General features: G+C 42.2%; 2 protein-coding genes and 1 pseudogene across 5 annotated transcripts in view; all 3 read left to right on the top strand.

The window, feature by feature from the left end:
* Positions 1-5,018, top strand: part of CBLIF (cobalamin binding intrinsic factor) — a 38,837-nt gene extending 33,819 nt beyond the window's left edge. For all 4 annotated transcript variants that reach the window (XM_042452543.1, XM_042452528.1, XM_042452537.1 and 1 more), the window contains 6 exons: positions 1,102-1,257; positions 2,163-2,344; positions 2,477-2,663; positions 3,678-3,822; positions 4,202-4,320; positions 4,757-5,018. In XM_042452543.1, the coding sequence (XP_042308477.1) occupies positions 1,102-1,257; positions 2,163-2,344; positions 2,477-2,663; positions 3,678-3,822; positions 4,202-4,320; positions 4,757-4,818 (851 nt within the window). In that variant the 3' untranslated portion in view covers positions 4,819-5,018. The remainder of the gene's footprint in view (positions 1-1,101; positions 1,258-2,162; positions 2,345-2,476; positions 2,664-3,677; positions 3,823-4,201; positions 4,321-4,756) is intronic.
* LOC121920082 lies at positions 4,477-4,575 on the top strand (annotated as a pseudogene).
* Positions 5,019-8,145: 3,127 nt separating the features above from the next.
* Positions 8,146-15,053, top strand: MRPL16 (mitochondrial ribosomal protein L16). The gene is made up of 4 exons (XM_042452642.1): positions 8,146-8,300; positions 10,970-11,035; positions 13,790-13,938; positions 14,118-15,053. Exons 1-4 carry the CDS (start codon positions 8,249-8,251, stop codon positions 14,601-14,603), a joined length of 753 nt encoding a protein of 250 aa, XP_042308576.1. The 5' UTR covers positions 8,146-8,248; the 3' UTR covers positions 14,604-15,053.
* Positions 15,054-17,738: the final 2,685 nt, after the last annotated feature.

Here is a 17,738-nt window from a genome sequence, read left to right as displayed (position 1 = left end):
TGTCAAACTACATTATTTCTGCAGTGCAGATGCAGCCTTAGTTTCCTTCCGTAGTTTCCTCCAGTCATAATAATCTTTTGAACCAAAGTTGGAAATAGCCATACCTGTTATCCATAGCCATTGTGGCTAGTAATTTCTCCTCTCATTTGGAAAAGAAGAGGGTGTCCTAAGCTGCATAGAAAAGAAAATAGGAGTTGCAAGCAGTACATTTTCTCCAAGAAAAGTGAGCTCACTCATTTCCCCCACCCATTCTCCCAAAGCAAATGACAGACATTCTTATCTGCTGTTTTAAGTGTGATTCAGTTCTCCACCTTCCCCATTCTCTTCATTCTTCAGGTAGGCTATCCACTTTTTATTTTTCCAGCACTGCATGTGCATTTATTCAGTTAAACTTACTGGTACCTTAGTTGCTCTTGTTATTATAAGAATAATAAAATAGTTTTAAATAGTTGTGAAATTGCTCCTAGACTGAGGATAGGGCAGGGTAGGATGGTTCGCCAAAGTCACATGTTACAGCCAGTCACCATTGTGCACAGCTGCCTTCTGCCGCAAACAGGCAGAACTGCTTTCCTCTGAACTCAATCTGAATTAGGCACAGCAAATACACTTCCATAGCAGTTCTGCTCCTCTGTTCTGTATCTTTGTACACAACACTCACATATATTTGACGGTGACCTACTCGACTAGAGATTGCAAGTTTCCTTTTTTATTACAGCTCCCACGCTGATGGGGGATTCTGAAAGTAGTAGTCCAAGAGCAACATTTCTAAGGTCTTATACTGTCATGTAATTGGTCCATCTCCCTCTATACTAGTACCAGCTACACTGAACAGCAGATGCTCACCAGAGCCTCTTAGTTTTCTAAGGATCTTTTAACTAGAGACACCTGAGACTCAAACTGGGATCTTTGGCCTTTCACTGGCATAGTGTGGTTTGGAAATGGTCCTGTTCCTTCCAAAGTAAAGAAATTAACTATCACTATTATAATTGAGAGGAATCCATAAAGTTAAGCAGGGTTGCCATCTGTTTTTTACTTTGACCTGACAGATCTCCTACACTAAGGGTGGGAATCTTGAACCTGTAATACCTGGTTGCTTTGCAGATGTCCATCATGCCCCCAAGACAACCTACTACCAGTTGGCACTGGATGTTCTGGCCTTGTGTGTAGTAGACAGCTCAGAAGCTGAAACGGCTGCTAGAATCCTTGCTGAAGCTGCAGAGTCTAATCACTTCCAGATTGGGGGCCATTTCTCAGTAGGTAAGAGAATGACACCAGATTATATGCCTCATTTAAAGTTACAGTTTGATCTTACTCTTCCTTCAAAGCACTCAGAGCAGCCTACGTAGTTCACAAACACTTCCACAACCTATATCTTTTTATTATCTCTTTGGAAGGGAGAGAGGGATGAACTGGAGCCCTAGACAACTGTATAGGTGATTGGAGAATGTGATGGCCCAGGATACTCAGTTCTAAATCCAGACCTCTGCCCCTGGTATCATCCTCCCATATACTGTAATCTGCCCTGTACACTCAGGTCCTCTGGTGGACATTCATTCCAGTCAGCCAGGACTAGGTTGGCAACAGTCAGCCAGGGGACTTTTTCTTCAGCCTCCTAGACTGAGGAATGACCTGCCGGAAGAAATTCAACAGCTGAATACACTGTCTGAATTTAAAAGAACAGCAAAGACCAATCCCTTCCAGCAAGCTTATCCAAATGGTTTTTAAATTGTAAATTTTAAATGATGAATTTTAAACGTGTATTGTTATAATATGTGTACATTTTATTTGTTATTTTGAATTCATGTGTGTTTTAATTGATATTATTTGTCTGTTGGTTGTTATTCTCCCCTATGTTGCATGGCAATATATGTTCAGTTTCCATTTGTGAAGTGTTGGAGGCCATGGTGTTGTCCCTTCCCACATGAAGCACCAGAAAGTGATGCTCTTCTTTCATCCCCCTGCTTGTCTGGTGGTGGCTAAGTCTTCAGTAAAGGTGGATAATTGTGACTCTCCCAATGTTCTTGGCCTGCAAATCCCACCAGCATAACCCATGGTGAGAGATTGTAGAAACTGCAGTCCAAAAAACATCTGAAGGGTACAGATGTCTGTCTCTAAACCATGGGATGGTGGTAATGGTAATGATGACAAGTTGCAATTTGCAGATACTGCAGCCATGGCAAGTTTGGCACTGACCTGCGTGTATAATGAAATAATGACAACTAAGAATAACAAGCTTGTGGGCATCATTCAGCATACCTTGAGCTACATCACAAAAAAAATTCTTGATGAACAGAAGTGCAATGGCATAATTGGTAACCTCTATAGCACTGGCCTAGCAATGCAGGTATGTGCCTCTTTACACTTGATCACTCACCCTGAAGGGAACAAACCTCAAGTCTGTCTCCTCCACCCTGTGCATCTTATACCCATCCGTTCTCACAAAAGCTTACCCCCATTGCTTCTTTCCACTTTCCAGGCCCTCAGCGTTACTTCCGAGTTTTACAATGTGGGGGCATGGAGCTGTACCAACACTCTTGACAAAATGCTGTTTGAGGTTTATCTGGGAGCCTTTAATACTCCTGGCGCCGCTTCTCAAATCCTGCCCTCTCTGGTGGGCAAAACATACCTGGATATACAGGGCCTCGTTTGTTCCCCAGAAAAAGGTACGTCTGAGCCCTAATGAGACTCTCTCTCAAAGTGCACGACAGGCAATTCCTCTGTTCTCAAGCAATGCAAGAACAAGATGCTTTAAAGATTTATCTTATAGACAAGCCCTAAAGCTGTCTTCTGTCTTCCAACAGAGCCATTCAAAGTTGACATTAAAAAGTTAAGCAGGGTTGCCATCTGTTTTTACTTCCACATGACAGATCTCCTACACTAAGGGTGGCAATCCTGAAACCCTCCAGGTGCTGTTCAATTGCAACTCCCATCAGGCTTAGTTAACAAAGCCAGTGGTGAAAAATGCTTGGAGTTGCAGTCCAACATCTGGAAGGCCACATAATACCTACCCTTGTGCTACACTTTTAACTGCTGTGTGACATATTTATCTTTCTCCACTGATGACTCAGTTTCATACCAAGAAGAAAAACTCCCATGAACCTCATAAATTTATACTGTACTAATCAAGCAGCTACAAAAGGCAGACCTTTCTTTCTGAAGTTGGGCATGTGATAACACTGTTTCCAACTAATATTTCTTCCACATGAGTGCTTTTGGAGTGATTTCTAAAGAGACCCAGCAGATTAAAAATAACAACAAGTGAACAAAAACAAGCATTGTGCTTCATTTAGTCAGGTTTTAATAAAAGGATCCATGGATCCATTCAAGACAGAGTTTGGGAAAGTTACTGTTTTGGACTACAATGCACAGAATACCCCAGAGTATTCTTCATATTTGGCCACCATCTCATATTGATGGCACCATTCCATGTGGAAAAAAAAGGCTGATTGCAACTTACATGAGATGCAGGTAGGGACCACCTCTGAGTATTCCTTGGCTAAGACAAACCTATGAAATTTATGGAGTTGCTATAAATCAACAGGTAACTTGAAGGCACTTAAACACACAGCCATGTTAGTCACTCAATATAAAAAGTTGGGGGAAGTGCAGCACAGCCCTTAAATATGAGGAGGGAGGCATAATGAGTTAACTCACCTGACTTTTTTCTTTTTGCACAGTTCCCACCATTAAGGTACAGTACACCATTATCAAGGACCAGGGAGAACCCAAGTTCACATTTTCCATAACAGTGGAGGTGCCAAAGGGCTCCGTACTACTTGCTGTCTTGGAAACAGCTCAGAGTGCTAAACCAAATGAATTCAGGTAAATGATGGAGAGTGGTAGTGAATCAAAGAACATAGTGCTAATTCTTTGGGGTGTTATGAAACCCGGGAATGCAAACTGTGATCACTTATTTATTTATTGAAAAGTTACAAAAATCAAATAAAGAAACCTTTGAAATTTGCATCCCCCATTCATTAAACCCATATGATAGTTTGGAGGAACCTGGATATCATATTTAAATTATGTTAAATTATCTTTATACTGTATGTCACTTTCCCCATGTTGTTCTTTTTCCTTCTCTTTTTAGATTTTGAGTCTCTACACTTGAATTAGTATATTTTTCTCCTTCTTCTTAGTTCATCTACCTTTTTAACCACCCTTCTTATACTGTATATTTTGCATTATTTGAATTATACAGCTTTCAAACTGAACAGACCACCTGGGGTCCTATGGTTGTCTCAATCCATGGCATCCAAGCTGACACCAATGAGAAGACTTACTGGCAGTTCCTCAGTGGCAAAAAACCACTTGACCTAGGTATAATACTTTCACATAAGTGTATCTCTGAGCTAGGATAGATTAACAATGGCTGCTGATAATTACATTGGCACATGTTCACATGCAAAATAGTTTCTTCCAGTTTCTTCTTTATTTATTATGTTTGACTTAATGAGATATGTCACAAGAGAATAAGAGCCTTCTCGGCCTTTTGGCTAAGATCAAGTGTAGTATATGTTTTTGTAATTGTTATAATGTTGTAAGCCTTCTATTTGTGATCTTCAGTCACACATTAAGCACACATGTGAAATAAAACTGATACATGCTGCAGTGTAGGGGATCATTGGTCAACTGAACAGTGACGCTTGTCTACAGTAAAATTGCCTCTTGCATCTGTATTTACATAGATTTCCCCTTAAGAAAAGATATATATTCTGTGGAATATCACTCAGTTTCCAACATCTTATTTTTTCAGGTGTTGGCAGCTACAAGCCTACGGATAATGAGCACATTGTGGCCATCTACAGCAAATATTGAGAAGCCAACTCTTTATAGGACAAAGGACAAATGTTCAAAGATGTATCAGCCAAGCATACCAAGCTACCAAGTATACCCCTTACCCAGGTCAAGCAGATAGGGCTGTTGATGCAAGTGACAGTATATGGTTTTAGTGCCTTTTGTATGATACCTTGAGGTTCCAAAAACTTAACAATAAATGAATTGTTGGATGTTTCAAATAGTGCCAATTTCATATTATTGTAAGACTCAGTACCAAGTACCAATATCAACAACACAGGTTTTCTTTAGGTTCACTCTGCCAGATAGGAGTTGGTCTTATTTCTTTCCTTTGCTTCCTTCTAGACTAGAACACTACTTACAAGACAGTAACTTTCAGAAAAGTAGTCTGTCTTGACAGGGGTTAGATAATGGTGTATAAGTCATTGCCAGGGATGTACCAATATAAAAGTGGGGAAAAGCTAGAGTGGATTATTATTAAAATATATCTAATGTTTTTTGTTCAAAGCTTTTAATTCAGAATGATGCCAGGGGTAAGGTAGCCCACGTCAGCAACAGCTATTACACAGCCCTTAGCAAACTCCTTCAAATATCATTTTTATATATGCAAGGAGCAGAAATCATGCACCCTTTCAAATCTTGTTGCACTGCAACTTTCCTAACCAGCATTACCAAGAAGAATACTCTGAGTTGCACTCTAACATTGGTGTTTATCACACAGAGGTTTTTGCAGCTCTGATCTGAAGCCACTGCGGATCCAACAATGCAAATTCATGCGATAACGTGATGTATTATCACATGTGATAGCTTTCTATGGGGGGTCGTTCCGAGACACTTCTGCAGTCCATCCAAAATGAAGAGTCATGAATTTGGTAACAAGCGAATTCACAAAAATTGTTTCCAAGCTCACTTCTATTTAAATCCGAATTGGTATGGTGTGGAATGCAACTTGCTTCCATCCTGGTACACCCCCCCAAACCTCCAAGGTCCCACATTTCCCATGATGCTGCACTGAAATTTTGCCCCATTTGCTTCCGGTGTTTGGAAGGGTAGATTTAGATGTAGACAGGGATGGAGGTAATGAAACAGGAGGCTGGTGGGGAGAGATGGGAGCAACGGAGGGGCCATCGGAAGCTGGGGGGAGCAACCAACTCTCAGAATTCCACAGCCTCGAGCCGAGGACCCCACAATAAACTCCAACTCCCAGAATTCCATAGCACTGAGCCAGGACAATTAAAGTGGAGTCAAACCAGATTATTTCCACAGTGCAGATGCAACCTGAGAGAAGGCAACTGTTACAAAGGGAAGGAGAGTGGATTGGATACAGGGAGGTCGTATTTTAGGGAGCATGGAGAATAAAGGAAACTGGATCATTTCTGCAATCCTCCAAAATGGGTCTCCTTCAGATCCAAAGGATTTACTTCCAAGTAAACCTGCAGCTTCTACACTGATTATTTTGCAGTGAAAGAATTTTTTTATTATTATTTATTTTTAAAATAATAATAAAAGTTATTATTTTGCTGAGGCACCAGAGCTCTCTGGCAGAGAAGGCTCAATGTCTCATGACACTACAGTTCCCAGAATTCTATAGCACTGAGTCAAGATAGTTAAAGTGGAGTCAAACTGGATTATTTCCCCAGTGCAGATGCAACCTAAGAGAAGGCAACTGTTACAAAGGGAAGGAGAGTGGATTGGATTCAGGGAGGTGGTACTTTAGGAAGCATGGAGAATAAGGGAAACTGGGTACATTTGAAGGAAGCAGGTGGGGGATGCAGGGAAATCTGACACGGAGGACCCAGCCAGGACACATTCTAGAGTAAACGAAGTCAAAAAATAGAATGAAATAGAAGGGAAGAAGAAACGTGAAGCTGTCATTCACATGAGGCTAGCATTCACATGAAAGTGGAAGCAGGAAGTGGCCTCCTTCTTCATCCCAAAAATGCAAAGGTTCACGATGCGTTCAGTCCCCCACTGAGCATGTGCAAGGATCCCAATTTGAATCGTTGAATCCATATGGTATGTACTGGTGTGGTAATTCAATGTGCACTCACTCTGCTTTGACCCAGTAATTACCACAATTTCGTTCTTCACGTGTGATAATTCATCACATGAATTGCCTTGGATTCGAAGTGACTCTGATACAGAAGCGCTTGGGTTTAGAGCTCCAGTCTCACGTGTGATAAACACCAGTGTCTGAAGGGCTGCAATATATGACAAAACAGTATAAAGTTGTTGTAAGCATGCTCCCTTTAGCAAAAAGCTCATGGAGTTGATGCAGCTATAAAGAAAGCCCTGCATCATTCCCACTCTCCTTCAGTTTCAACTCTTCCCCTAAAAGATTTAAACACTAGAGAGCAGAGAGAGTATACATGGACTCAGTGAAGGAAACCAAACAAAGTCTCCACCTTTTTGCATACAATTTTTTCTTCTTAAATTTGGACTGAATTTGCATGTTTTACCTCTACATCACCAAAATGTTGCTGATGCAAAACATGTTGGAGTTTATCAGACAAGGGAAATTGGAAGTATAATCCAATGGCAATATGAATGCAATCATGGGGTTTAATGGTTTAACGTTATTGCGTGATAAGACTACCACACGCCATTTCGGGCAATGGCAAGCTATTTTGGGACAATGGGAAGTCAGTTCGAAAGCAATTCGAATTCATGTAAATTAGCTGAACTAGTGAATTCACGTGAATGCGTTCTGGCCCCACTTTCTTTTCATTCGAAATTAAGAGAAATTCCTCCCGTGTGATAAACTCTGGTGACTTATTGAGGAACCCATTGTTTGCTGCCTACAAAGTGGCCTGTGGCCTCTCTGGAATGGAGACACACTGGATTGCAAAAGAGGAGTCCCTGTGGAGATGCAAATGGACTTTGAACATCTCCCTATTGCCGCAGGGCCAGAAAGAGGAGGCGGAGCCTGCCTGCAAAATATATCCTCCCCATCATAACATCTTTACTAAGGACAGAGACAACATGCAGGCATCCAACTAACATCTCCAATTGGTTTTTTTCTCCTGTTTGGTTTGTAACATCTTGCCTGATGAAGAAGCCCATGGAGCTTCAGAAGCTTGCAACAAGTATATTGTGCATTTTGGTTGGCCAATAAAGGTATCACTGATAGATTTTAGAAACGTTACATAGAAATGTTACTGCAAATCCCAGAATGCAACAGGAGGAGGCAGCCAGCCAGAGCAGCCAAAGTGGAACAGAAGCACTACAAAAGTCTAGGGTCGTTTATTCCCCGGAACCAGGAACCGGCGTCTATTGTTTCCTTGCACGCGGTTTGCCGGAAGTGTCGTCATGGGGCGGATTAAGGCGACGCACCCGGCCAACGGAAGTGTGAGGCCGCACTTCCGCCCGGCTGCCCTTCCCTCCGTGCGAGCTGTTCCTGAGTCCTGGCCCGGCTGAGTCTGGCTCTCTGGGTCCTCTGCCCCCCGTGGCCATGTGGAGGCGGCCGGGGCGCCCTCTCCTCGCCCTCCGCGGGGCTCCGGCAGGTCAGGGCCCTTGGAGGGCGGCATTGGCTTCTAGGGAAGACAGGGCGGGAGCAGGGCTCCTTCTTGCTCATCTCAGGCTGACCAGGCGCCTCCCAGCCTCCAAGGAGGACAGGGCGCCCTCCCCAAAATGGAGGGCATTCAAGGAATATAGAGGCCCATGGCCAAAGAAGAGGCTGAAAGGTGTAGAAATGTAGATGCAGGCTTCTTGGTCAAGCTCAAAATGAAAGACACTCAAGGAGAATGGAGGCTTTAATAAAAGAAATGTAAATGAATGGAGGACATTCAAGGGAAATGGAGGACGGGGCCAAAGAGAGAGCTTCCAAATAGAAATGTAAATGCAGGCTTTTTGTCAGGCTCCGAAAGGACGACATTCAAGTAAAATGGAGGACCTGAAAGATCCCCACCCCACTCCTTTCCAAAGAAGGAGAGGCCTCCAGCCTCAAGGAAGACTCTTCAGCTGCCCTGTAGTTCTTACACTTCACAATGGTTTTAATCTTGTGCTATGAATTAAGATAAGCAGGGTCAGTCCTGGTTAGTACTTGGATGGGAGGCCATCAATGAACACCAGGGCCTGTAGGCTATAGTTCAGAGGAAGGAACTGGCAAAACCACCTCTTGAGTATTCTTTGCCTAAGAAAACCCTATAGCATTCATGGGCTTGCGATAAGTCGACACACTGAAGGCTGGTACCTATAATGACGGGATGCAAAAGACAGGATCCTCAAACCTACAATAGTATGTAAGATAGGAGCTTGGAGAAATAATAGATGAAGGACAAGCAGTATATACTTGTGAAAGGTTGCATGTATAGCAGTGGCTCCCTAACCTCTTTGGGCTACTGCTGCCTTTTCTCTTGGGTGACAACCCTAGCACCCATCCAACACCTATCCCAGGATGAGCCACTTTGTACAACAGCCAACCAATGGCATTTACCTCAGTTGCAGACTGTCAGGCTGCATGGCTGCTGCTCCCAGAAGAAGCTTCTTCCCAGTGAGGAAGGACTCTCAGTCCTTTGTAGGGAGTTTACAGAGGCCACACACTCAGGACTGGAGACTGGCATAGGAAATTTTAACTACAGCAGCCTCTCTGATGTGAAGGACTCTTTCCAAGAATCAACCTCAGATGCTCCTTCCCCAGAGGGGTGCTTTCCCCACAAAACGTCAAGGCCACTGGTCCCCCCTCGTCTTTCTTGCGTGCCAGTACTTCAACTGTAGGCCTCCCTGCTGCCCCATTTTGCCTCACCACCCCCCTGGATCTTCCCACTGCCCCCAGGGAGGTGGCACTTGCCACAACACTGACCTATAGCAAGCTTAGAATTCTACTTTAATAACTAGTTCAGAAACTGGGTATGTTTAGCCTGAAGAAGAGATGGTTAAGAGATGATATGATAGCCTTGTTTAAGTATTTGAAGGGATGTCACATTGAGGAGGGAGGAAGCTTGTTTCCTGCTGCTCCAGAGACTAGGACCCGAAGCAATGGATGCAAACTGCAGGAAAAGTGATTCCACCTCAACATTAGGAGGAACTTCCTGACAGTAAGGGCTGTTTGACAGTGGAACACATTTCCTCAGAGTATAGTGGAGTCTCCTTCCTTGGAGGTCTTTAAACAGAGGCTGGATGGCCATCTGTTGGGGATGCTTTGATTGTGAGTTCCTGCATGGCAGAATGGGGTTGGACTGGATGGCCCTTGTGGAGACTTCCAACTCCAGGATTCTATGAACCCTTGCTTCTTCACCTATAAGGGAAGCAACAGCAGATTAGATCATCTTTGGGACCATTCCTAGTTTCTGTTAGTTGCAGAAACTTGCCTTCAGTTACTTGTGAAAAGAACAGTTATTTTTTTTTTGTCCTGTGAGCAGCCAGCACCTGGATGCCTTTTGTCTTGAAATTGCTGTCCCTCCATCTTTCTACAGGAGGAACCAGTTAGCCAAGACTGTTTAATTATTTCTGAATACGCAAAGACTGAAATATGCACTTCTTTATCTTTTAGTATTCCTTGATGATCTGTGTTCCTCAACTTATTTCTAGAACTCTATGGCTGTATCTACACTGCAGAAATAATGCAGTTGTACTGCTTTAATTGTCATGGCTTAATGCTATGGAATTCTGGGAAATTGAGTTTGGTGAGATATTTCTCCTTTTCTGTCAGAAAGCTCTGGTGCCACAACAAACGACAAGTTCCAAGATTCCATAGCATAGAGCCATCACAGTTAAAGCGTTTTCAGACTGAATTATTTCTGCAGTGTGGATGCAGCCAAAGTCATCAAAGAAGTGATACCATATAAAAACAGTATTTCTTCTGTCCCTCTTGCATGCAGCTCCTCTTTCAAAGTCACATCTACACTGCAGAATTAAAGCAGTTTTACACTTCTTTAACTCCTATGGCTCATTGCTATGGAATTCTGGGATTTGTAGTTTTGTGAGACAGCCTTCTCTGTCAGAGAGCTCTGGTTTCACAGCAAAAAACATCCCAGAATTCCATAGGATGGAGCCATGACAGTTAAAGCAGTGTCAAACTGCATTGATTCTGCAGTGTGGCAGCAGCCCAAGTGTAGAAAGCTATGACTTTAACATTAATTGATGTGTTTGAGGGAGGTTATCCTTGTCAATGTTTTTGTGTGGGCAAATTTTTGCTTGGTATTAACTTCAAGCATTTTCTCTTTCTCTTTAGAGTCCATTGGAAGCAAAATTCTCACTGCTGGTTTGAAGAAATTTGTCCTTCCTCCAGATTACAGTGGTATGCTGAGGAACAATGGGCATAAAATATGTGCTTGCTTTCTTTCTTTAAAAAAAGAAGCGGGGGTAGGATGAAATATATTTTTGTAACTAGTATTTAGCTGTAACTGCAGACAGCAGGATAGTAAGTCCTATACACAATTACTGGGAATGAAGCACCAATAAATCCAGTGGTATTTACTTCCAAGGTAAATCATATTGGAATTCCATGGAGAAAAGGGTGGTGTATTTCTGAAATCAATATTGCTCTCGAAGGGAGTTCACAGAATAAACAGCTACCAATGCACAAAGAACTCCTCTTTAGACACATTCTCATATCTAGGAACACTACCTATGTACCCTGTACCCATCCACTTATGAAGTCTCAGCTCTCTAGGTTAAAAGTATGTTGAAAGCTCCCAGTGCCAGCTTTCCCCATCTAATACTTTGGCATGCGCATAGTGATCAGAACCAGTTGTTGAATATACACTTGTCCCTCCATTTTCACTAGGGTTAAGGACACAAGACCCTGTGAATATGGAAAGACCACAAATAACAAAAACACTATGTTTTTACCTGAGAGGACACCTCTCTAGGAATCTTTAGGTCCTCCAGTGCAACTTTGTGGTCAACGTTTGACAGACACTGACCATAGAACTGCACTGGAGGAGCTACAAATGCCTAGTAGAGTATTCTCTCTAGGAATCTTTCAGTGCAACTTTTAGTTAAAGGACCTAGATATTCCTAGAGAGAATATATTAATCAAATCCATGAATCATCAAAGCTGCAAATATGGAGGGATGAGTGTGTGTGTGTGTGTGTGTGTGTACACACACATACACAGTGTGTGTTATGGTTGCTAATTGCTGTCAAGTCAACTTCAACTTATGGCAAACCTATGAATGGGAGATCTCCAAAATCCCTAGTCCTCAACTACCCTGCTCGGATCTTGCAGAATCATGGCTGTGGTTTCCCAGATTTGAGTCTATCCATCTAGGATGAGGTCCTCCTCTTTTCCTAATGCCTTCTGTCTAACCAAGCATTGGTGTGTTTTCTGAGTTATGTATCCTGATGATATGGCGAAAGGTGTAACCATCTCACTTTAGTTGTCTTGGCTTTTAGGGAGAGTTCAAGCTTGATTTACTCCAAAACCCATTCGTTGGTCTTTCTAGCCATCCACGTTATCCATATAACTCTTCTCCAGCACCACATCTCAAATTAGTTCTCTTCTTATCAGCTTTCTCCACTGTCCAGGTTTCATAACCATATATAAAAATCAGAAATACCATGGCTGTTGTGTGTGTGTGTAGGGTAAGGATGACAATTGTGCAGCTGTCCAGCTGTTACTGGACTGTAACTCCCAGCAGCTCTAATCGACATAGTGGTGAGATTTTCTGGAGTTTCAGTTTAATAAAATCTGGAGATCATCAGAATTCCCACCCGTAGGATAGGGAGAGATGAATCCATTGAAGTCTGTGACAAATCAGCTTCAAAATTAGGGCCAGTTCATATTGCTTTCCTCAAGTGTATACACTTGTACAAAGATGCACATGAGTTGTACATAGATCCTTGATATCCTTAGTCACTGTAAGAAGGGAGAAAGATCAAAACAGACTTTTCTTGAGAACATTTCAAGTGCTCCTTTTACTCTTGGATATACTGGAGGTAACTCCCTTTGCCACATAGTCCTAGCTTCTAGTAGCCTTTGCTAGCAGCCTCTACTTCAGTAATGGGCAAATTTGGCCCTGCAGATGTTGAAAGCTCCCAATGCCAGCTTTCCCCATCTAATACACCTCCAATGATATTTCACCATTGGCTAGGGTCATGGCTGCAGTATTGCCACCTCAAGAAGGCCAGTTGCCTTTTTGTTTTCTGTTAACATGATAATGGTATTTGCTCCTATCCCCCAAAGAACCTCACAGAAAATTTGAGGCAGTATTCAGGAGGAAGAAATCTGTGAAATATTCTGTAGCTGGGGATGCAATATTTAAAGGTATCCAGTTTTTTTCTCAGTTATTAACCCAAATGTAAGCATTGAGTTATATCCTAAGAAAACCCTGTGAAATCATGCGATTGCTATGTTGGCAGGTGACTTGAAGGTGACTCACCTTCCCACCAGGGCCCTCCGTTCTGGTAGTCAAGGGTTCCTGTCTCAGCCCAGGATTTCCTCTGCCCCATCCCAGATTCGCCCCTTTTCACTTGCTGCCCCTCACTCCTGGAACCTTCTTCCTCCACAAGCAAGAGCCATCACTTCTTTAACCAGCTTCAAAACGGAGTTGAAAACCATCCTGTTCAGAGAAGCCTTCCCAGGCATCACATAATTGTCGCTTACTATCTGATGTTCTGTTGTTGGCTGTTTATCGATCCATTTCCTGTATTGCTATGTACTGTATATGCATTATCCTACTTGTGAGTATGTATTTTCCCTGGATAATGATTAACCTTCCATTTTGAAGCCAAGCCCTCCCTTCAGTCCATCTGCCTTGGTCCAGGCCTCGGAGGTTGAGAGGAACTGCTGGACCTCTTACCCTTTCCCGCCACCACTCCCTTCTCCTTCTTTGTCATGTCTTTTTAGATTGTAAGCCTGAGGGCAGGGAACAGTCTAACTAAAAGGATTGCATGTACAGCGCTGTGTAAATTTACAGTGCTTCATAAATAAAGGTTAATAATAATAATACACACAGACACATGTAAGTGGTTTCAGAATCAGTTGTTCTAGTAATGCTTCTGTATGGTTTACAAGTATTAAATAAGTCTGTAATTCTGTCCCTTCTAGGCATCACTATTCCTGAGAAACCAAAACTGAAATTTGTTGAGAAAAGTCCCAATCTGCCTAAAGTCAGGCGAGAGTTCAAAAATTTACGTGATATCCGTGGTCCATCTACAGAAGCCACAGAATTCACTGAAGGACAATATGGTATCATGGTGAGTGCTAAGAGTCACCTTGCTGTGACTTCTGTGATATGGAACAAAACTCTACTGTGGTGTTAGGGAAGGGCAGGTTAAAAGGTGTTTTGTTGTGGCTTTAGGAAGCTCCTGCATGTATAACATCTTTCCTTATATTGACCATTAAAATGATAGATTTTCCTCCTGTCTGCCTGCAGGCTACAGGTGGTGGATACCTCCGCTGGGGACACTTTGAAATGATTCGCTTGACCATCAACCGGCACATGAATCCCAAGACAATGTTCGCTGTGTGGAGAGTCCCACCTCCATATAAGCCCATCACCCGAAAAGGGCTAGGACAGCGGATGGGTGGTGGTAAAGGTGCAATAGACCACTATGTGACAGCAGTGAAAACTGGTCGTCTCATAGTGGAAGTAGGCGGGCACTGTGAATTTGGTGAGGTGGAACACTTTCTAACCCAGGTGGCGAAGAAATTGCCCTTCCCAGCCCAAGCTGTCAGCCAGCAATCCCTACAAGAGATGCGGGAAAAAGAAGAGGAGAAGCGACGTAACAACCAGAATCCATGGACCTTTGAACGTATTGTCACAGCCAACATGCTGGGGATGAGGAGACATGTGAGCCCCTATGATCTGAAACTGAAAGGCCGCTACTGGGGGAAATTCTTTCTTCCTGACAGAATATAAGTGAGGTCTTGTGAAAAGTAGTTACATCAATGCATAATTTTACTCCTTGACAGTAAGCTTTTTATAAAACATTGTGTATCCTTCTCTCCCTGGTTACTGTCAGCAGTGAGTGGCCTGTACCATGAAGCTTGCAGATTACGCTAATAAGTACATGGATCTTGGCTAAGTAAACTTGACCTACTTTTTATAAGTACATCTATGCATTCTAGTGATTGCCCTTTAGATTGCAATGCCTTAGAACACAGTTGTAGTTCTGTAGTTCATCTAGACTATGCGGAAACAGGTAATTGTAGTTGACTAGTTTAATGCCTAAAATGTCATGGGGGCCCTTTTTATTTTTTCTGTAGCTTGTCTTACAGTACCAGTATTTGAGAGTGGTTGTCGCACAAGGTGTGTATAGCTTTGATTTGTATGCTGCACCTAACTTAAATATATCTGTGCTGAATTTTAGTATGTGCCTTCGTCTCACTTGATACCTAGTGGCATAGCATTAACTTTCTAGAAGAGTGGTTAAATGCCTTTACTGCAAGCATAGGGTTGTGAGTCAATTCCAGGGGCTCCAAGCTCCACTCAGCCTCACATTCTTCGATAGGTTGCTAAAATGAGTACCCAGCTTGTTGGGGGCAATTAGCTTACACATTGTAAACTGCTTATGGAGTATTAGTTCACTGATAAGTGGTATAACCAAATGCAATTGCATTGGGTAATAGTATAGAATTGTATCTGTCCATGTAAAGCTGCCTTGATTACTTTTTTTTTCAGAGGGGAGGGGGGGAGAAGGCAGCTTATATCTCTGATAGAGATATACTACATCCTGATAGAGGAGTAGCTAGAACTTAATCTCTTCCTTTGAGCAGAACTGGGAACAAGCCCTGAGCATCATGTCAATTCCTTCTAGAAAGAATGGATTCGTCACATACTATAGTATCTGAGCAGTTTCTTATTTAAGTCTATCACAGCTGACACCAGTTAATCAAGCTCACTCTTTATTCAGGAAAATTCCTTTAACATCCATGCCTTCTGAATGCTAGCAGAGTAGCTTACATGAGCCACATTTTAAAGCTCTGAATAAGATCTTCAGCACAAAATACCTTATGCCCATTTCACACACGAGTGTGGCTGGGACTTTAAATTTTTACAAGGAATGACAGGTCATCATGCGGTTGCAGAGATCTCCCTTCCTCTGCCAGGTGATTAATTTAACATGATGGTTTTCTGCAGCTGGAGAAGGAGCTAATAGAAATACCATGGGGCCTGGTTTAAAAGGAAACACATATTCCAGCCTCACCCCTACCAGGGAGGTAACTGAAGGGAAGAAACCACATACACTTGAGTAAATACAGCTTAAATTGTTAGAGTAAGTGACAAGTTCCCTTTGCCTAGGACATTTGAAATATATTGAGGCATTGTGGAACATACCTATATAAGAAATGATACATATTGATACAGTTGGTGGCAAAGTGGATGAAAACCTTAATAGAATAGACTTGTGGCTCCACAGAAATGCCTGCAGATAGAGCCTGAAGAATTCTCTCATTGATCAGAAAGTATGGCCTTGGCGCACGCGCGCACACACACAGGTAATTGAGAACAGAAGAATGGCAGGCATTTCTGTAACAACACTGGCTAGAAGCTGAAAAGACAATCTGGGGTGGTCAGTCTCTTTATCCAGAAGTCCAAACTTATGTAGATATGTAAATCTTCTATTAGAAGTCATTTTTCCATTCGACATAGTTTGAGCAAGAAAAGAAAGCACAGCTGGAGAAAAGTGTAAGTTGGATGGAGAGCAAGTGATTGATCGTCTAATTCTTATCTTTAGTGCAGCTGTACAGGCCATAAAAGAAGGGGGTAACTTGTCTTCTTCTACAGATACACAAACCATTAAGGGCTCTTCCCAAATGCTTGGTTTTACTGCAGAAGTTACTCAGTGGGCAGAAGGAGCCAGCACAATTGAAATGCCAACTCCAATTAGAGATTGCTAAGTGAATCAATAAAAACTGAATTTGAAGAAACCTAGGAACAAGGTTCCTGTGCTGTAGTAATCTTCACCCTCATTTGTATACCATGCCAGTATTCTAGTTTAAATGTTCTGGCTCCTGCCCTTTTTACCAGTCACCTGGAATTTAGCTAAAACATTTTGAAAGGTGATGATATGTCCATAAAAAGAGGAAGTACTGCAGACTGTAGGACCAGGGGAGGCATGAAAGAAAAAAAAGCCATTTTGCAGATCTGTTCTGGAAGGAAAGACAAAGCAGTTATGAGAACATAATAGAGGTGTCAAGTGATACACAATAGCAAACAATATTTATGAAACTACACAGACATTTTCTTCATCCTATGTGTTAAGCAGCAGTTATCCTGTCACCTACTCATTGTAATGATTTTCTGTATGTTTAAGAACTAGTGTATCTTCTGTTGCCCTCACCCCATTGGATTGCAAAGGCTAAGTTGACATCTTTTTTCACTTAATCTTTTCCAACTCTGGTAGTAACACTGTGTGTGTGCGCACATATTATCCAGTGAGACATTCTGCAGCAATATCATTAGATCTGTTAGTGTCCAACTGGAAATTTGTATAATAGAATGCAATGTACAGTACTAACATTGTTGATTGCCGTTACAGTACTTAAATTAACAAGATCAAGTTTCCATATCTATATGCGACTCACCTGAGGGAAGTGGCGAGGGACAGGGAATGGGTGCTCAGGTAAAGAAGCTCCCAATAGTAGAGGCCAGAATGATGACAAGAATGATGCAGCATATCATGATCATGATCTTCTTCTGCTCGGTGAAAGGAAATGTGAATAGCAATATACCCAGTTATTTAAGCAAAATATGTATGGTGAAAAGACTAAGGCAAAAGAGGATAGGGCTTTTGCAAGGTATAGGAACAAGAGGATGGGACTGTGGATTAGAAGCTTGGGAAATAATATAAAACATTGAAAGGAAATTACAGGTTCTTCTTTCACAGGTGTAGATGGTATAAAACTATTCCATGAAATATCTAGAAGTGAGCTGTTCTTTATTTCTACATAGTGAGAAGCCCAGAGTTCACAGTGCAGGTAGAAATCAAGCCAGTGTTAACAATGGCATGTATGAAATATAACCTTACACAAAGGTTTTGGCATAATAAAT

This window comes from Sceloporus undulatus, chromosome 1 (genome assembly GCF_019175285.1).
Source record: "Sceloporus undulatus isolate JIND9_A2432 ecotype Alabama chromosome 1, SceUnd_v1.1, whole genome shotgun sequence".
NCBI classification, from domain to species: Eukaryota; Metazoa; Chordata; class Lepidosauria; order Squamata; family Phrynosomatidae; genus Sceloporus; species Sceloporus undulatus.
The sequence above is the reverse complement of the archived record's forward strand: the minus strand, read 5'-3'. Positions and strand labels throughout refer to the sequence as shown.

Bases quoted from the DNA above. Each gene is read 5' to 3' on its own strand.
- MRPL16 (XM_042452642.1), top strand. From the start codon at position 8,249: ATGTGGAGGCGGCCGGGGCGCCCTCTCCTCGCCCTCCGCGGGGCTCCG. The intron at 11,036-13,789 runs GTATGCTGAGGA...TGTCCCTTCTAG, and splicing joins CCTTCCTCCAGATTACAGTG to GCATCACTATTCCTGAGAAA. The intron at 13,939-14,117 runs GTGAGTGCTAAG...GTCTGCCTGCAG, and splicing joins AAGGACAATATGGTATCATG to GCTACAGGTGGTGGATACCT.